Source organism: Pristis pectinata, chromosome 23 (genome assembly GCF_009764475.1).
Source record: "Pristis pectinata isolate sPriPec2 chromosome 23, sPriPec2.1.pri, whole genome shotgun sequence".
NCBI lineage: Eukaryota > Metazoa > Chordata > Chondrichthyes > Rhinopristiformes > Pristidae > Pristis > Pristis pectinata.
Window position 1 is genome coordinate 28,809,034 of NC_067427.1, and position 21,407 is coordinate 28,830,440.

A 21,407-nucleotide genomic window follows, 5' to 3' on the forward strand; every position below is an offset into this window, starting at 1 on the left:
GGTCCCCAGTTTCCGAACACCCAACTTATGTACAACCCGTTCATATAAATGACCGTTTGGGAGACCGGGGGAAGGATTCCCCGGCTGCCGCAGGGCTGCAGGCATCTTTTGGGAACTCAGTTTGCCCACATTTCCCACTTGCGAACTTCTTGGGTTACGAACAATGCACAGGAACAGTTGTAACCTGGGGAGGACATGGATATGTTTTGCCGGGAGTCATGAATTTTCTCCTTAAATGTCTGCCACTGCTTGTCTCGTGCTTGCCCAGTTCACTTCAGCCAACTCTCTCTTCCGTTCTTTGTAATTCCCTGTATTTAAATTTAACAAAGTTATTTCAGACCTCTTTCTCATTCTTAAACTGAATGCTAATTTCTATCATCAGTTGCTAAGAGAACTGTTACTGTGAGATTATTTATTAAACCTGTCTTGTTGCATAGTTACAGATCCAAAATCCCCTGGTTGATTCCATAACATTGATCTGGGAAACTATCCCGAATGCACTTGATTAGTTCATTCTTGTAGCTACCTTTTTCCATTTGATCAACTCAATGGGAGAGGGACTGAGAACAGGGTCCAACGGGAGGGAGCCCACGGGATAGGGAGCCAGTGGGAGAGAGACTGGAGGCAGTGGGCCCATGAGAGGGAGATCAGGAGACAGGGAGCAGTGGGGGTGGGGGAGAGATCAGGGACCAATGGGAGGGAGATCAGGGGACAGGGAGCTGTAGGGGAGGGGGAGATCAGGGAACTAATGGGAGGGAGATCAGGGGACAGGGAGCAGTAGGGGAGGGGAGAGATCAGAGATTAAGATTAAAATCACCTATGATTAATGCACTTCTCTTTTTATACAGCTCCATTATGTCTTGATTTATATTCTTTCCTATGTTTGTGGGCCTGAACACTATTCCGATCATTGCCTCCTTTCCCTTGCTATTTTACTTCTACCCAAATGGACTCTACGTCTCGAACTTGTTTCTGATAACTATTTATTTCATCTCTTACTAGCAGAACTACCCTATCATCTGTCCTTACAAGTCAAACATCCCTGATTATTGCTCCCAGTTTGATCACCTTGTAACCATGTCTCCATAACAGCTATCAGATCATAGCCTCCACCTCTATTTGTGCTGTTGGTTCACTGATTTTTGTTTCCAATACCATGTGCATTTAGATACAGAGCTCTTAATTTTGCCTTTTTACGTTTCTTTACATTAACCCCAAATGTTGGGCATTTTGTGGTTCTATTTGCCTCTTGCCCATTTCCCTGTCTTCCCATTTTACATGGAGTGCTGGAAATACAGAGGATCAGGCATGATCGCTGGAGAGAGAAACAGGCTTAAAGTTTCTTGTTGAAGATCTTTTATCAGAACTGAGGAAAAACGGAGATAAACGAGTTTCAACTGGCTGGGAAAGGGGGAAGGAACTAACAAAAGGGAAGGACTTGTTGGGTACTTCCAGCACTTTCTGTTTTTACTTCAGATTTCCAGCATCTGCAGTTTCTTGCTTTTTGACTACAGCTGAAATAGTCACTGTTTCCTTCTCCACAGAACACTGCAAAAGTTTGGCTCTCACACACACTTAACGCCCTCTCTTCACCACTACCTGCTTTTCAGGGAAAGAAGGTGGCTTAGGTGGAGGTAAAAAATTGCTTGTAATTTTTGTTGAGAAATCTGATTGGGAATTTATTATAATCTGTAGAAATTAAACATATTGTGAAGTAAGCACTGGTCCAGAGGTTCTGCCAGACCAGTCTACGGCTAATCCGAACCTGATCAAAGTACAATGACATAATTTTTTTTTGATATGTGACCCGATCCAGCACAAAGTCAGGCCTGATTGGGTGTATGTTGAGTAGCTAGGTTCTACTCAGCACATACAAACTAGCTCCTCCACAGTCCAGCTGAAAGTACCTGTGCCTTCGAAGTATCTTCTCAAGATTCTGAAGGTGTGGTTTGCATTGGATTTATCGCACTAAGGAATTTATTGCCTCCAATCTGCACCAGTCTCATTGCAGCGGGTTCATTCATTGCTCCAGTCCAGGAAAAGCACTCGATCTACTGGACCAGTTTCACTCCATGCACGGATGCACAGGACCTGAGCCAGTCTGAGAACTGATCAGCCTGGAGAATCTCTTGTGCTGTGTGAGATGATGCTCTACTAACCAGGAGGGGAGGTGCAAGGGAAGGTGTGCTGTTCTGGCTTGGGGCTACCCCACTTCGGCAGCCTTCAGTGGGCTTTGCTGCAGGTATTACCCTCGGATTGCTGATGTTTGTGTAGCTCAGGGCTGTGTTCCTTTGTGCTCACTTCAATCTGGCAGTGTACAGAGCTCTCTATCCTACATTCACACTGCCACCAAACACTAATATTCCACATTCAGATTCTGGGGTGCCCAAGGTATGGTGTGAGGGTCCCAGCAGAACCCAGACTCTGAGTGAGATTGATATTTCCAGCCCAGTGTCATGGCTTTCAGCCACCCACTCATCACTCACCACCTCAGGCTCAGCAGCGTACACTCACGAGTGACTACAGTGTGATAGGTCCAACTGGGCAATACAGCTCCTTGACCCAGTGGAGCCGGGTCCTAGGCCAACATCATGTTGGGTTACAAGGGACCTTCTTTGTCCATTGGGAGGGAGATCATGAGTAAGTGGTCCATGGGCCAATGGGAGGGAGTTATGGGATAGGGAGCCAGAGGGAGAGAGACTGGAGGCAGTGGGCCTGTGGGAAGGAGATCAGGAAACAGGGAGCAGTGGGGGCTGGGGAGAGATCAGGGAACCAATGGGAGGGAGATTAGGGGACAGGGAGCAGGAGGGGAGGGAGGAGATTGGGAAGCAATGGGAGGGAGATCAGGACAGGGAGCAGTGGGATTGTTGGCTCAGTTCAAGTTTGCCTTTTCCAGAAGATCATGGCTGATTTTCTATCACATTTTCTGACCCTATCCCCACATCCCTTGATTCCTCCAATAAACAGATCTTAATTTTGATAGATTTCTTGAATTTTTATTCACTTTTTTAGAATGGAGTCAAACAGCTGTCAGTAGTGCACTGTTTTATCCAATGTGGATCTCGGATCTTAATTTTTTTCAAATACCTCATCACAACCTGAACCCGACGACCTCTGATAATCCAGCACTGTTGGAACTTTGGTGGTGCCGGACTGGCAGTTTTTCCAAACTATTGGATGTTACTGCTATTAGTACCCAAACACACTTTTATTTCATTCTTTTACATGTTACACTGTAGTATAACAAGTTTTCCAGTTTAGTTTAGTGGGAGCAGGAGCATACAAGCACTCTGGACCCTAGCTCTGGGCACAAACCTACCCACATTCCTGACTTCTGGTGTCCTGGACCCTAACCCTGGCCGCAGACGTGCTTGTACTCTGGACTCCCGATTTATTTTCTGGACTAATGAGTGAGCCAGATGCCGAATCATTTGGATTTCCAAAGAACTGGGTGCTGGATTATTGGAGTTTTACTTTAGCCGGGGTCAGATCAGCTCAGTGGTGTTTGTGATCCGTCATTTACATACAACACCCTCTGATGGAGTAAGTCCACATGCAAAAATGTTTTTACCCAATGAGCGCAGTTCAAATCTCTGGAGTGGTCTAAATAGAATCATTGAATAAAAAAGAAACATCAGATGCTGGAAATATAAAAACAGAAAATGGTAGAAATACTTAGCAGGTCAGGCAGCATCTGTGGAGGGTGAAACAGATTCACATTTCTGGCCAATGACTTTTCTTCAGCCTGAAACATGAACTCTTGTTCCTCTCTCCTCAGATGCTATCTGACCTGCTGAGAATTTTCAGCGTTTCCTGTTTTTACTTTTGAATCATCGAATGTTACAGCACAAAACATCATATCCGTGCTGACATTAACCTCCACCAGGTGTTAAATTTCTCTCTTAATACCAATTAGTCTTCCCTTTCCTTTGTGAGTATGAATGGATTTGTAGATGTGAGTTCCAAATTTCTACCAGACTCTTTTTCCTCATCCATGTAATTGCTAAGTTTGGACAGTTGTTATTTTACTAAATTTTGTAAACACTATTGTTATTAACCCTTCTTAAGAAGATCTCTATTAGGTCATTCTTGAGCTTGAGTCGCTCATCTTTAGTATAATCCTTCATCCTATACAAAACCAAATCTATTGTCCATTGTTTGAATCCCGATAACATTTTGCTAACCAGAACGTGGTTGACATTGGCATGACCATACTTATTTTCGAAGTTACACCAGGAAAATGATGGTGGTGCAAGATTTTTATCATCAAACTATTACAGTCCTTCTAGTTACGGTGCTTTTACAAGTCAGTCTAGTAGAGAATGCCAGGGAACGCCATTTGTCCAAGGGTGACGCATAACTTGAACAAGAAGTCACTATTCTGAATGCGGTATAACAGCACGTACTTCCCAAAGCTATCTGCCCTTGACGGTGTGATAGAGGGCTTTTCCTTAACTAACTCAAGATGTAGTGAAAGGCTTAACCTATGAGGAGCATTTGATGTTTCTGGCCCTGTACTCAATGGAGTTCAGAAGGATGAGGGGGGATCTCATTGAAACCTACTGGATACTGAAAGGCCTGGATAGAGTGGACGTGGAGAGGATGTTTTCATTAGTAAGAGAGTCTAGGACCTGAGCGCACAGCCTCAGAATAAAGAGACGTCCCTTTAAAACTGAGATGAAGAGGAATTTCTTCAGCCAGAGGGTGGTGAATCTGTGGAATTTGTTGCTACAGAGAGTTGTGGAGGCCAAGTCATTGCATGTATTTAAGGCAGAGATTGATAGGTTCCTGATTGGCAAGGGGGTCAAGGGATATGGGAGAAGGCGGGACAATGGGGTTGTAAAAAAAAATTAACCATGATTGAATGGCGGAGCAGACTTGATGGGCCGAATGGCCTAATGCTGCTCCCATATCTTATGGTAAAATGCTGCCATAATGCTAATGGGTGGTAAGTTTCAGGATACCGACCGAATTTCAGTAATAGTGTAGTGTAATTGGATGGTGTAACTTAAGAGGGGAATTTGTAGGTGATAGCATTTCCGTGCACTTGCCGCTCAAATCATTCCAGATGGGAGTGATTGTGGTTTTGGGAACTGCCGAGGAGGACTTGCTGCATGACCCTGCTGAGATGAAGGAAATGAATGTTTAAATTAGTGGATGACGTGACAAATAAACTGGATGCCCTGTACTGACAGAGTCTTACTCCATGAGGACTGCTGCTCCTGTATTCACCTGAACAAATGCAAAGTGCTCCATTACACTCCTAACCAAGCTCGTTGGTTATGGGAAAAGCCAGATCAGAACACCCAAGCGTGAACTTTATTTTGAGGAGCCAAAGTCAGTGTTTGGGTGATGGTGTTTACTTGCCTGACAAATGATGACCCTCAGATGTAGATAAAGGAGGCATACCATTAAATGTTGTGAAGCGGTGGTTAGACCTCACCTTGTTAACAACAGGCATTGCTTTACACTTGTCTGACCATTTATCCTGCTTCATGTGTGAAATGTTTTATCACCTGAGGACTACAGATATGAACAGCCCCGTTGTTGACAATATGATGGCAGGAAGTTCACGGGCAAAGCAGCTGCAAATGGATGGTCCCAGGATGCTGCCCTGACAACCACTGCAGTGATGTCCTGAGGCTGATTTGATTAGCCTCCAACAACCCCAGTTATCTTTCTTCATGCTGGTGCAGACCTACCCCTCCATTCCAGTTGACCATTATACCAGAGCTGTTTGATGACACACTCAGGTAAATGTTGCATTGAACATATGTGCAGACTCACCTTTGGAAATCAGCTCTTTTGTCAATATTTCAACCAAGTTTTTCATGAGGTCTTGAGTCCAGGACATCAGGAGCAGATTACTAATGAATAGGTGTCAGTTGACAGAACTGTTGCCAGCATATTCCATCATCCTGTTGATGATGGGGTTAGGCTGTTTGACAGCAATTGTTAGGCTGGTTTTTATTCTGCTAGCTGTGGCTAGGACAGGCAGGGACACCATGTTTGCTACACTGGAAAAGCTCCACTACAATTCCACAGTAACACAATCAGATCAGTGTAAGACAGTCTCTATTTGCCTTGGTCACCATCAGAAAGTCTGATTCTATCACAGAGGTAAGAAAAATAACAAGATTCATAATTCATGAGAGTGTTTATAAGTACTCATTCAATCAATCGAAAGGTAACTTGGCTATAACATTTACACAAATTAAATATTTAAATAGCTATGATAGAGATCAATATTTTCTGTTTCTATGTTCTTTAAAACAAAGTTATTTAGACCTTTCTTTCAACAAATATGTTTCTAGGAAGGAAAATTTACTTTGGTGCCTACTACTGGAACAGGTGTATCACAATGAAATGCCAGAAATGTAATCCAACAACTGTACTACATGTCACATAAAGGCATTCTACACTATAATTCATAGTGGATGTGTCCCATACATATGGTATGGAAAGATATTAAGTACCAGCTCTTCACTTTAATGCTGCTTTCATATTTGGAGATTCCTACTATGGTGGCATTTCGTAGCCAAACTGCAGCACAACTGTACAGGATTCAGCTCCAGACTAGAACAGAACGATGGAATTGTTAAAGCACGGTAAGAAGCCGCTTCTCCCATTGAGTCTACGGTCTCTTGGCAGGATGTTTGCATAGTTCTAATTTCTCTGCTTGCTCTCCTTTACTAATACCACCACTGTAGAGACCCACCGAAAGACTAGTGAAAGCTATTGCCTGAGCTCCTAGTGCTTTGCTCCCTTAGCAAGGACTCCAATCAAGTGGGCTACATCACAATACAACCTTGCACAATGTGCTACATACATTAGTAATAACATCACAGTGGTAATCGAGTCAGGAATGTACAAAAATGGCATTGCCTCATGGAATGTTGGAAGTTTGCAATAGTAAAATAATGAGCTCCAGAGAAGTCCAGAGTTCACCTTACCATCCTTTGCCCTTCCTCATGATGTCAACTTATCCATTCAAAGATCCCATGGTCTTTCCCTCCAATACTATCTATTACAATGCAGCACAGTGGCGTAGCTGCTAGAGCTGCTACCTGACAACACCAGAGATGCAGGGTTAATCCAGATCTCAGATGCTGTCTGTAAGGAATTTGCACATTCTCCCTGTGACTGCGTGGGTTTCTTCTGGGTGCTCCGGTTTCCTCCCACATCCCAAAGATGTGTGGGTTGGTAGGTTAATTGGCTGCTATAAATTGCCCCTGGTGTGTAGGTGAGTGGTGGAATGTGGGAGTGGGGGAGGTTGATGAGAATGTGGGAGAAAAAAATGGGATTAATGAAGGATGATGTAAATGGTTGGTTGATGGTTGGTGAGGACCCAGTGAGCGATAGGACCTGTTTCTGTACCATATCTCTCTGTGCCTCTCAGATGGTCTATGCTTCGCTATTTGGCCTTCAGCAGGTCCATACTCCTATCACTGATAGCAATAGAGCCACAACTGGTGTTGAAGTGAAAGATTCAGAGCACAGAAATGGACACATCAGGTACCATATCCTTATAGCTAAACTTCGTAAATAGAACATTGGTAAATTGTGGAGTTACTGTACCTGCCGACTCACACTCCCCAGCTCCCTGATGAACATCCCCACTCCAGGGCCAGGAGACTGATTGCAACAGTGCTGCTCCTTCCCAGCTGAGATCAGTTAACTTAGCACTGACTGGGAATAAAAGACAGGAACATTCCTATGTCTAAAGCTCAATTATTCAATGGCTAAATAATGGGAATCTACAACAATGCATACTGATTTAATACTGTGCAGTAAATTAACTTGAACTACACTGATATAATCCACAGGATCTGTGTTGCATATAGACATGATTTATAAGAGGAAACTGTGGTAACAGAGGTCACTGCTCTTTGAATTGCTTGATTCGTACTCTATGTTGTCTTATTCTGGCTGTGCAGCTCTCCACTGCCACCTCTTCTGTTGGGGACCTTCCACAAACCATCCACTGCTCCTCTGCTACGTTGTTGCACCTCCAACTCGTTCACCTGTTCAGAATCTAGCCACCTCACTCAGGCTGCAGCCATTTGAATGGTTCAATTGGAGATGGTGGATTCCCGTATGAAAGCTGCCACACAGGAGGCTGGCACCGTCACTGGAGACTAATGATGTGAGAGGTCCAGCACCATCCAGGCAAAGGGAGCCAACACAGACTGCATTAAAGTAGAAAAAAATTCAGTCAATCTACAGAATAGCTTCTGACTTCCCCCATCAGAGTACTCCACAAAAATGTGCCTGTATCTTTCACAGCAGAATTTTTAATTAAAGGCTCCCCTCTCACAAAAAAAGTGCTTTGGTTTGGACTTCTCACAGCTCTCTGGATGACTGCTAATCATGTCTGTGCCACTAAGAAAAGCTACTGAAAGAAATAAAGAGGCTGCTTCATCCAGGCTGAGAGCAGACTGGTGCAAGTTAATCTCTCAACCAGGAGAGCACGGTATAGACAGATAAGAAAATAGACAGTGGGTCGCAGATAATGGAAGAGAAATTCTTAGTTCTAGGGCTGGTCGACAGGGTTTGCCTCAGCTGTTCCATTCTATCTGGCTGTAGTTCTGGAAACAAGAAAGAAGGTAGGCACAGGCAGATTCTGAGGATGTTGATAAATCCAAACTCAATTAGGAAGGCAAACAACTTGTATTTAGATATAACATCTTTTAGGACTTAGGGATATCCCAAAATAAGTTAAATGTTCCAGATAATGGTAATACAGAGTCAATACTTTTTTTTCAATCTTTTTATTAATTTCAAATTAATAGAGTCAATACTTCTGACAAGTAGCGAACAGTCTTTTGAAATCTTTTGCTATGTTTTACAATGCCACCTTTTGGAACTCCTTCTCCAAGAGCAGTGGAAGCAGACTTTGAATATTTTAATGCAGAAATAGATAGATTCTTGATAAGCAAGGTGGTGAAGGTTCACCACAGGTAGATGGGAATGCAGAGTTGAAGTTCCAATCAGCTCAGCCATTCTTATGAAATGGCAGAGCAGGCTCGATAGGCCGAGTGGTCTTCTCCTGCTCACTTCATATGTTTTATGTACCAACTCTTACTCTCCCCAAGGTGCTGCCTCTTGTCCAACTTCATCCCCCACTTACATCCTGACTCCCATTACCCCAATTGGCACCCCACATCCACCCACCAATGTCCCTGGACCACCAAAGTCTTGTGTCTCACCAACCCCTTCTACCACTGCCAATCACTAACCTTCCCATTTGCAGGCTCCGGACTCACCCTGACCCTACTTCCCTTATCCTTGTGTAAAACTGATTCAGCACGACTCAATATCTTGGGCTTCATTTAGAAGTCTTGGTGGATGCCGATGAATTACAAGGCAACTATCTCAACATTATCACTGTATTTTTAATCAATTAATTTTTCAGTATCTGGGCTTTTAAGCCTGCTGTAATAACCTTTGAGAAGGTGGTGGTGAACTGCTTTGAACTGTTGTAGTCCTTCTGATGAAGATAGAGTGCTGTGGGGCTAGGAGTTCCAGGATTTAGAGCAAGGAATGAAGTACGGTGTGTGGCTTGGAAGGCAACATGCAGGTAGCGGTGCTCTCATGCACCTGAAACCATTGCATTATTAAGCAGCAGAAGTTGCACTTTTAGGAGAAGCTGTTGGTGGCATCTGGGCGAGTATAATGCAGTGCATTTTATAGATGGTACACACTGCAGCCACAGTTTGCGGTGGTGGAGGAAGCGACTGGTTACGGTTGTGGATGAGGTACCAATCAAGCAGGCGGCTTAGTCCTGTTGGTATTGACTTTTTTGAATGTTGTTGAAGCTGCACTCATTCAGGTAAGTGAAGAGTATTCTATCACATTCCTGATTTCTGCATCTGAGATGGTGGACAGGATTCAGTGTGTTAGGAGGTGAGTCACTTGCAAGGGGGTATCCAACCTCCGACCTGCTCTCTTAGCTGTGGTATTAATGTGGCTGGTGCAATGGAAATTCTGCTCACTGGTGATCCCCAGATATTCATGGGAGGGGATTCGGTAATGGCAATTCCATTCAAGTTCAAGAGTTGGTGGTTGGAGGAGATGGTCATTGCCTGACAATTTTGTAGCTCAGATGTTATGCAGGTGTGGACTGTTTCATTATTGAGCAGTTGGGAATAGAATGGAACACAGTTTGCCAATAACTGCACATCCTCATTTTTGATTTTATGAAGGAAGTTCATTGATGAAGCAGCTGAAGTTGGGTGGGCCTAGGGCACTGCCCTGAGGAACTCCTGCAGTGATGTGCTGGAGTTGGGGTGACTGATTGCCAGCATCCACAGCCATCTTCTTTTGTGGGAGGTACAACTCCAACCACTTTTATGCCCACTGACTTCAGTTTTACCAAGGTTCCTTGATGCCACACTCAATCAAATGCTGCCTTGATAATAGTCACTTTCACCTCAGCTCTGGAATTCAGCTCTTTGGACCAAGGCTTGGATGAGAGCTGGGGCAGAGCAGTCCTGACAATTGGTGAGTTAGTACCACAAAAGCACTGTTGATGATAACTTCCATCACTTTGGTGACAATTGAGAGAAGATTGATTGGGTGATAATTAGCCAGATTGGATTTGTCTTGAATTGTGCGAGCTAGGCAATTTCCCACATGTTGGGTAGATGTTGAATGAGGCCATTGAGTCTATGCTGACTCTCAGCTAATAAACCTACCAACCAGCAAATCTTTGGGATGTGGGAGGAAACTTGAGCACCCAGAGGGAAACCCACGTGGTCACATGGAGAATGTGCAAGTTCCATGCAGACAGCACTGGAAATCAGAATCAAACTCACTTCGCTGGAGCCATGAGGTAGCAGCACCACCTGCTGGCCCACTGGACCAGAGTTGTAACTGTTCGGAACAGTTCATCTCATGCCGTGGCTAGTTCTGGATTCCAAGTCCTTGGTATTACATGTGGTATGTTATCTGATCCCACAGCCTTTCTTGTATCTAGTGCCCTCATCTATTCCTTGATATCATTTGGAGTGAATCAAATTGATTGAAGAGAGGCTTCTCTGATGGTGGGGATCTCGGGAGGAAGGCGAGATGGATCATCCACTCTTCACTTCCAGTGAACATGGTTGCAAATGCTTCAACCTTGTCTTTAGCACTCACATGCTGGGTGGAGATATTCTTGGATCCTCCTCCTCCCATTAGCTGTTTAAGTGTCCACCATCACTCTGTGGTGGGACTACAGAACTTTGATCTATTTTGTAGGTTGAGGGATTGATTATGTCTGTCTATTGCATGCTGTATTTGCTGCATTCCATATATGTAGTGTTGGGTTGCAGCTTTATCAGGTTGGCAACATGTTTCCAGATAACCCTGGTGCTGCTTCTGGCATGGAGGGTTGATTTCTTGACTTGATAGTAATGATAGAGGAGGGTATATGTCAGGCCATGATGTTAGGGTGGTATATGCCTCCTTTGCTGCTGATATCCACAGCACCTCATGGATGTCCAGTTTTCAGCTATCAGATTGTTCTGAGCATACACCATTTAGCACTACTGTAGAGCCATGAGGGGCGACCTTGTTGTGAACATATGACTTTGTTTCCACAATGACTATGCTGTGGTCACTTTTACCATGATCAAATGCATCTGTTACAATTAAACAGAAGAGGGCCAGCTACGGACCAAGTCTGATATTCATGTCCTTCATGACGTAGGAGCCGCTGCCTCACAGCTCCAGCAACCTGGGTTCAGTCCTGATCTGGAGTGCTGTCTGTGTGGAGTTTGCATGGCTCCCCCGTGTGCTTCTTTCGATTTAGCGTACTCAGTTGGTGTTCACAATTTGTTCTTGTCTATGTTGGAGGATTGAGTAATTGCTTTGTGGAGTACCTAAGCTCAGTCTGCAGGGACAATCCAGAGCTTCTGGTTGCCTGCCACTTTAGTTCACTATTATGCTCTGTCTGTGGCCTCCTACACTGTTACAATAAAGCCCAAGGCAACTTGAGGAACATGGTGCATTGCAGGCTGCAAGGCTTCATATCAAATTCTCTAACATTAGGTAACTCACTTTCTGTCTGTATCAGAACCAGCCATGTATGCTGCAGGTCATCCACCTATGATTTTGGCTCAGTTCTTTTCTCTCCATTAGTATCACCTGCCCTGCTAGGCATCTCCCATGGGCCTGCTATTAGTAACACATAACACAGACAAGGAAGCTTAATCACCTCTAACCGTCCCAATTAACCCATTTTACTTGGTCTTGACCTATTCTAGATATTCCATTTGTCCTATCCATCATTCCTATTACCTCCTCTCTTTCCCACTTCTGAGTACATCTTCTCTGTGTCCACCATATCAATCTCTTCATAATTCGAGTGGTCATCTCTCAACCTTCTTTTCTTTAGAGAAGAATCCCACCTTGATCAATCCGAGGAATACTCCAGATTTTAGATTACAGTGCAACCAAGGGAGAAGTGACAGACTGGAACTAGATTCAAATAACTAAGTGTGGCACCCAGCACAAGGACCGTACCTGCAGTGTCACGATTCCAGATCCTCACGGTACAGTCATGCGCAGAGGTGGCCACCAAAGGGAATGAAGAAGTCCCACCTGGGAGAAAGATGCAGGCTGCAGCACTCTGTCGATGTCCCTTATACTCACATACTTTACGTTTTGCCTGCCTTAAATCCCAAAGCTGAAAGAGAGAGGGAAACTGCTTGTTAGCAACTCTACCGGCCCTCTTGCAGCTAATACTGGCAGAGTCTAGTCTTGTAAGTCTCTGACTTCTTGGATATCTGACTTTATCCCTTAGCAAAATAAGCAAATAACAGTTTAATAATTTTAAAACAATCTTTCAGGAAAACTTCTTGCTATATAATAATATTAATTATTTTGTTACAATCTGCCTTGAAGATAAGAATTAGCATTTTCTGGCAGAGGGTGTGGAGGCAGAAATGAGACTGAGAAATTTGCTGTTGAGGTTGGGGAAATCAGAACAAATGCCTCGGTGCAGAGTACCAGTTACACAAAGCAAGGCGTGAATTTCTGAAAACCTCTTTGCTGAACAGACAATATTTTCTTTGTATGGTTGAAATGTTAACAAGACAGAGATAAAAGGGAAATGTGTATCAATGCTCAAAATAGTAACTGTGGAGACAGACACAGATTCCTGCACTATACATTGATCTGGGCAATTTTCTTGTCTTTTGTAAATTATTGATCATCTCTCTCTGCGGAGAGTGATTAAACGGAATTGTAGAGATGTGAGGAGGGTGGACGACAGGACAGAGGAGAAGAATATCAAAAAAGGAGAGAGAAGAATCAAACAAGCAAGGCTAAAATTTGCCTGTGTGTCATTGGGAATGGTTACAGACATTTCATTTCCCTTTTCTGTATGCATGGGTAATCTGTGTAGACTGCAGTCACACTGTGGGAATGATGCTCTGGTATTACAAGCAGAACCGGAGCTTGGTGTGATGGGAACTAGGAATCTGTAGTGTGGGATACAGGGGCAGGAATTTCATGGTAAAGACAAAGATCCAAGTAGCCGATTGACAAAAAAAACTCATTTCAAGGGGTTGAGGATGGAATTAGAGAAGGTAATTTGGGGAAAAACTGACAAATAGGTAGATGTGGTATAATTAAAATGGGGATTAATAAGGCTCAGGAGAAATGTAGTTTTCTGGGAAAAAAAACAAAGAAAAACTGGCCAGTAATGAAATGCCACAGGTGAATTATGTATGAGTGAAGCCAAAACTAAAAAAAAAGGCAAGTTTATTAATGTTTTGTAGATTCTTTTGTTAACAATACCGTTAATTGAGTACCACTTGAAAATTCTAATATTATACTTCTGATTCTTGAGTTGAAATTGTTATTATAAATTATTACCAACAGTATCCTAACAATCCAGGTGGAGCATTAATTGAACAGTAAGATGTATGAACTCTTTAGTCTACTCAGTTTTTTTTGCTTTACATCCACTTTTCCATCTCTACGCTTTAAAATAAATACACTATATGGAGAAATGCTGGTGCAACTCTTGCGCTGAGTTGTTCTCCCTTCTACTTCCTCACATTTCTATTAGAAATAAGTCCTCGTCTTTGAGAAATAAAACGTCAGAAATTTTTCAAGTGTGAAAAGAAAAAAACAAGTCAAAACTGAGTTGAGCTACTAAAAGCTACATAAAAACTCAGTACTACAGTCAGTCAAAATGCAGAAATATGGAAGTTCCCTTAGTATTTATTAGAAAGACTTAGAAAATAGGTCAACAGTTGAAGAGAACAAAAATTGTACAGAGATTTATTAAACAAACGGGGAAATAATTTATGTTACTCAGCCTTAGAGAGAATCAAACTCCTGGTTGGGATGAGTTATATATTAAAAGTAATGGAACAGAGAGATAGTTAAAATCATTTGGAAAGGCAATAACTCTAGAGGATTGATTAACAGGTAATGTGATTTTGACATTTAGAAAGGAAGATAGAACAAGTCAAGGGAAGAAATAACCAGCTAGATTAACATCAGTGGTAGGAAATATAAAAAGGCATTTTTACACAATTTGACAACCATCAAGAAACATAAACCACCCTTATTTTAGTTCAAAAGCAAACTCCTACAGACGCTGGAAATCTGAAGTGAGAACTGAAAGTGCTGAACATACTCAGCAGGTCATGCAGCTTTAGTGGGGAGAGAGACAAAGTTGAAGTTTAAAGTTGAAGTTTCATTTGAACTGGGAAAAGTTATAAATGAAACAAATTTTCATTTGTTTCTGATGGTGCTGAGAAAACACAGGAAAAGGTCTGTGATGGGGATGAGACCCGGATAGACTGAACGGCATATGCTAGTGATACCTGCTGAAAGATTGTGGTAAAATAACTAAAGGCATGCTTCAGAGAGGTATAAATAGGAGACAAATAAAACCTGACCTTAATCAAATGATTAAGGAAAAAAAACAATGGCAGAAATGTCAGAAGCAAGGTAGGATTATCTGAAACTGTTGAATTCAATGTTGAGAACTGTAATGTGCTAAAAAGGAAGATGAAATGACCTAAGCAGACATTGGGCCTCAATGGAACAATGTAGGAGGCCAAACTTGCACAGGAGAAAGTGAAAGTGAGATAAAGACTCTGGGTGACCTTGAGGACTGAACTTATCCCCAATCTGCGTTTGTGGGAGGACACAACGTGAGTACAGCATGCAGTACAATAAATTACAAGTACAAATAAATTGCTAGGAACTCAGGATCACCCTTGTGATTGAATGGAGGTGTTCTGCAAAGCAGTTTGAGACAGGAGGGTGGTGTATGAGGACTGTGTTGTTCTCTTTCAGTTGACATAGGAGGAACACATAAAATGGCTATAAGAGACCAAACCTGAATCTGAGTTCATTTCTAAACAATGGTCAGGATTAATAGCACAAAAGTTTATAATCAAACTTCATGGAATATATTTCTGTTCTCCATATTATAAAACTGAAGTAGTGATATTTGAAAATATGTAAAAAGATTTAGAACATTACATAACTAAGAAGCAACTATGAGGAAAGATGGAATAGGCCGTGTATCTTCAAAAACAAACTGGGAAGATCATGGAACATGGTACTACAAGCCATAGTTGAGGCAAGTAACAGACGCACTTAGGAGAAAATTAGATATGCAAGAGAGAAAAACAAAGGACACTATATTGATAAGGTTTCGAGGAGAAGGATGAGAGCTGACCAGTATGAACAGGAAGGGTCAAATGACCTCTTTCTATAATATGGGTTTGATATTCCCAACCAACCCTATCATGCAAGTTAAATGGCTCAGAAGATATTTTCCCCAGTACAACAGCTTTCTTTTTCAAATGCTCTTTCTGACAACATGCATTCCCTTATCTGGGCTAAAATGGTAATTACATACTGTGGCCTCACAGCCCTCGCCTCCAAAACCGTTGCTACAGGTGATGCAATATCGTCCATCTGGACTGGTGTCGCAGTGTGCCTGAATGTACTGCTTCATGGGGAAGGTGTGGGTCACCTGGAGCTCACGAATATCCCAGATCCTATAAACAGAACACAAACACCAAGAGTGCAGAAACCATTGGTTAATATTTCTAGCTTTTTTTGAACCCATTTTTAGATTATTTCAGTTCCCACATCTTTTACGGGCAAATCCCAATTACCTGTTCTGTACCTCAAGATCAAACTGTGCTTTCAGCAGTGTGAAATGAGTAGCAAACTGTATTTCCTAAATACTTTTAGTTTGTGGATTTATTTTCATGTTTTTCAAAAATGTCTGGGCATCACTGTTTTAAGACTCTTGAAGAGGCCCCTTATCCACTAAAGATGAACTCTTGATCTCTCAGTTTACCTCGTCATGGCCCTTGTACTTTATTTGTCTACCTGCAGTGCACTTTCTCTGTAACTGTAACATTATATTCTGTTTTCCTTTCCCATTTGTACTACCTAGATGTACACATGTATGCAATGATCTGTCTGGATGGCACACAGACAAAAGCTCTTCACTGTATCTTGGTACATGTGTCTAATAAACCAATGACCAAATAAGAAAATTCTTTTGAAATATCAAGCAAATTTATCTGACCAAACACCAGCAGGCAATTTACTGTGTTACTCATTTACAGCAAGAGTCACCAATATAAGGCAGTTATTTATATATCCAAAAGAGAAACTTTGCCTAAAAAAGTAGCTATAAAATAGAGCAAGTAGTAGTTGAGGCTTAACAGGAAATCTTCCATTTAACTTAACAAACTACTAAAATAATAAGACCATAGCATATAAACTGGTTGAATCTTGCTGATAAATGTCAGCAGTTTCACAGCAAACTGCTTGCATTTATTCTGTATATGCAAGCAAGTTTGGGGCATTGGCATACAGTATGTGGATTCAACCTGCTGATAGATTTCAGTCCGTGAATCAGTTACTGCACTCTGCTGTGGACCATGAATGTGTTGCGTTGGGTGAACTGCTAATGGATCCTTTGCCTGTGCTGAACCTAACAGGAACAATTTTATTGCTATCGTGTCCAATCTGCTTATAGGGGAGATGTTGACTGATCCAACCACAGCTTAAGAAAGTTTAAGTCAACAGATTAGACACCCCGACTCTCAGATGCTACTCTTGAGATCTTAATTGATGAGGTAGACTGGAGAACAGCTCTCCATGGTAAGAAGTTCAGAACACCATCTAAACCTGCATTGAAGGGGGATGTGCTAGGAGATGCCAGGAAATTACTGAGAGAGGTGAGGTCCAGAAGATCTGCATGGCATATCAAAGAAAGTTTAAAGACCTCATAAGTTTCGCTGCAGAGGACTGAGGTAAAGACTTTGATTGGGCAATCTACAAATGAAGTGGATGGGCATGCAAATCAAGAGGCCTGGGGCATTGTCAAGGCTGCCTGAAAGCTTGTATAAAATGTCAAGGTACATGAGAAATTCAATATTACACACAACCTTGCTTGGAGCTTGATGTCCAGTCTTTCTAGCATGAAAGTAGTGAACTACACCACATCAACTCTTGCAGACCCTGTGGTTCAGCATGTGATGGCTATAGACTGCTTCTGCTGCAGCACAGGTACAAACTACCAGTGCATTAGTGCTCTACCTGAAACCTAGAATTCTCTCACGCAAACTCAGGCTTCTACTAATCAAAAAACTTCAGGAGCTGGAAATCTGAAATAAAACCAGAAAACACTAGAAACACTCAGCAGATCAGGGAACATCAGTGGAAAGAGAAACAGAGTTAATGTTTCAGGTCAAGGAGCCTTAATCGGACTTAGAAAATCGTATCCTCTGGATACATTACTCCTCTGTCAGATAGAAGCATTGCTCCTGGAAATCTCTTGAGTGTTAGGTATCGAGTAAGGCCAGAGACCACACCTCCTTCCTGAAATGTTAATTCTTTGTTCCCTTCCACAGATGCTGCTTGACTTGCTGAGGGTTTCCAGCATTTTTGTTTTTTACTTCAGATTTCAGTCATGTAACCTTGGTCTGCTGCCATTATGAATCTGATGTTGAAAACGGCTCAGACTACTGGTGCGCCATCCAGGATAGCACCTCCAACATGCTCTTTGAGACACAGTAATTAAGTGTCTGGTCCAGGTGGTGTCTAGTCAATGACAGTCATCAAAATCAATAGTGGGGGAACTCTAATGCTGTTGAATGTCAAGGAGAATTGATTACAAATTACCCATTTGAGGTCACATATGTGAAGTGTATATAACTTGCTACTTATGTTCTCAAGCTGATTCTGTGAAGATCTTGATGTATGTGGAAAAAGACTGCTCCAGTTCTGTGGAGTGGGGTCCTCAGCTGGATTGTAGGGTGACTAAGTGTGCCCTGACAATATGTTGGGAGAGGGGCCCTTGTTGTTGTGTCATGCCTTTTCCTTCCAGTCTTCTTCCTGCTTTTGCAAGTGCATTGTGCCTACATACTCACCAAACTGTGTAAGATGGAGCAGGAGATAAAGAGGGAGGAAACCCTCTCTGGGATGAACTCCAGTATATCTTGACTGGTCCAGGTATGTAAATTGTTGTCCGAGGACTTTAGCAGTTGTCCCCACTATGCTCCCAGCTGCCCCCTTTCTCTCTTTTGTAAGTCCACTTTGCAACATTTGTAGGATATTGGATGAGAATCCATGGTTCCAGGCAATATCCTTGGCCCTAAAAACCAGTCAGCAATCCTGCATAAAAGGCTGTAATGTTGCAGGTATTGTGTGTTGCAAGCATCTTGGGTGCATACGGTTGACCACAAAGATCTTTAGATTGTGGTTCCATACTATCTGCATGTCCCTGCTATTGAATAGGCCGGGGTTCCTGTGTGGAGCCTATGAATGCTGTACATGTGTAGTTTAACCAATCTATACGGGCAAATCCACACACCTGGGCTGCTTGCCTCCTCTACTCAATGAAATGCAGAACAGAGCCTTGATAAAGTCATGAACAAAGGAATGGACTGCAAACTGGGACATGTTGAATTTTAAAATGTTTGGTAGGATAGGTTCAGGGGCACTGTAACCTTCGGGCAGGATTCCTGGCATTATTCCTTGGCTGCGGCTTTAGCTGTAGCAGTCTGAAAACATGGCCATCGCTTCCTTGGAAGATTGTAGACTCTAGGTGATTGCTCCTCAGTCAGATAGAAGATTACTCCTAAAATCTCTTGAGAGTTAGTCTTGGGTCCCTCCTGGCCAGAGACCTACTCTTCCTCCTCTACCCTTCTTTGGCAAGAAACATTTGCCTTTGCAACCCCTGTCTCTTCTTGCTCCTGGTATGCTGAATGTCAGCCTGGAAAACAATTCTGTCTTCATTGCAAATGCATTAGCAAGGTGTTTCATCCATGGTGGACAGCAGAAGCTGTTCTGTAATTCAGGCCCGATTACACCGATACATAAGAATCTGTTTACAAACTGCAGGTGAAGGTGTTTACACCCATTTCTTGCCCCTGATTCTAGAGGGTCCTAGGTGCATATTACACAGCTCAATTTGCCTGGCTGGCATGAAATTGGCACTGCATGCGGATTGACATCACAAATGCCTACTTCCAGCCTGTTGTGCAGTTCTATTTGATTAACAATGCAAGTTCTGCAATGATGTTGCAATCTCAGTTAATGATTGAAATTCAGTACTGATCACTGAAAAAGATGGTGTTATGCCGCATAGTTTGTGGGCTATTTCTAATGGTCATTTCCAGACAGGTACAGCTAGGTTAAGCAATCTTTGCTTTTCATACTTTGAAACAATGCACAGGGGAGCTATGATATTCTGCAAATTCATGTAGCTCCATGCAATTTTTTAGGGTTCATGCATCCCCAAACTAATTCAACATCCTCCTTTCCACAGTAAAATACTCTACACATCCTCAAAGAGATAGGCGTATCTCCAGATTTATCTGCTGTACTCCTTAACAAACATACATTTCCTCAGTTTAGCCTTGAGTACTTCCCCATCTAAAGGAGCATCATTCCATCCTTTCAGCATTCCTCTTTATATATTTTCTATAGAAAATGTCATTTCTTACTGATGTTCATCCAGCTCCTTTGTACCTTTGAGCTGAAATGTTCACTAATCCAGCTCCTCAACAAGTGGACGGCAGACTGTGCTTAAATGGGGTGGCACGGTGATGCAGCAGGTAGTTCTGCTGCCTCACAGCTTCAGCAACCCGGGCTGAATCCTGACCTTGGTGTTGCCTGTGTGGAGATTGCAAGTTCTCCCTGTGTCTGACTGGACTTCCCTGGGTGCTCTGGTTTCCTCCCCTGTCACAAAGACATGCTGGCTAATAAGTTAATTGGTTATTGTAAACTACCTTGGTGTAGGTGGGTGGCAGTGAGGTTGAACAGTATGTGAGAGAGAATGGGTTACAGCAAAATTTGGGAGAATGGAATTGATTGGATTTCTTTGATAGCCAGCATAGACTTAATGGGCCAGATAGTTTCCTTCATTTTCATAAGAAAATATGAGGTCAACTTTAGGAAGGGGAAAGACAAAAAAGAATGTTAAATGTGTCAGCACTCAATGTTCACTTTGCAACCAAGCAGTCAAGACACACTATTGGTCTACTTAAACTCAAGCGACAGAAATAGTTAATGGTTTTGATGTCTCCAAAATAGCATTGTGAGGGCAACTGTACACTTTAGTAGTGGGTTTCCTTGAGAGCCTGGAGGTTTCACGCCATGCTCGCTGGGGTTGAAAGGTAAGAAGTACTTGCAAAGGCCCAAAATAAAACCCTTTTCTAAACATTTTAAATTCACCTCCTATTATCGGTAGTACCATTTAATACAACATTTTCACTTTGATGCTTTAAAATGTTACAAGTAATTCACATTTACAACACTTACATCTACCTGGCAATGTGTTCACAAAAACGCTGGTCAAATTCAATCTAATTACTACTCAATCAATCTACTTTCAGTCATTAGCAAAGTGATGGAAGGAGTCATCAACGTTGTTATCCAGTCACCCTTAATTTCAGTCACCTGCTTGCTAATGTACAGTTTAGCTGTCACCAGAACGAATTGGCTCTAGACAGCAATCACAGTCTCCATTCAAACGCAGACCAAAGAACTGAATTCAAATGGGGAGGCAAGAGTAACTGTCATCGACATCAAAGAAGCACTTGCCTGATTGCAGTATCAAAATGCTCTGGTAAAACTGAAGTCAAGGGGAACGAGGAAGAAAACACTCCATTGGTTAGAGTTGTATTTTGATCAAAGGAAGACGGTTGTGATTGTGGAAAGTCAATCATCCTAGCCCAGGACATCTATGCAGTGTTCCTCAGGGCAGTATCCTAGCCCCAGCCATCTTTAGCTGCTTCATTGATGATCTTCCTTCCATCACAGGATGGAAAGTGGAGATGTTTGCTGATGATTGTGCATCGGCATCTCCTAGCAAATGAAGCAGTTCATGCCTGCGTGCAGTAAGAGCGAGGCAACATTCAGGC

At 42.6% G+C, this 21,407-nt stretch overlaps 1 protein-coding gene across 5 annotated transcripts in view; it reads right to left on the minus strand.

Moving 5' to 3' along the window:
* Positions 1–208: 208 nt before the first annotated feature.
* Positions 209–21,407, minus strand: part of wdr31 (WD repeat domain 31) — a 34,191-nt gene continuing 12,992 nt past the window's right edge. For 4 of the 5 annotated variants that reach the window (XM_052037104.1, XM_052037101.1, XM_052037103.1 and 1 more), the window contains 3 exons: positions 15,875–16,016; positions 12,508–12,670; positions 6,215–8,189 (listed from right to left, as the gene is read on the minus strand). In XM_052037104.1, coding sequence (XP_051893064.1) covers positions 8,029–8,189; positions 12,508–12,670; positions 15,875–16,016 — 466 coding nt within the window. In that variant the 3' untranslated portion in view covers positions 6,215–8,028. Of the gene's footprint in view, positions 309–6,214; positions 8,190–12,507; positions 12,671–15,874; positions 16,017–21,407 lie in introns of those variants that run through there. The other variant, XM_052037105.1, reaches the window with a different exon arrangement.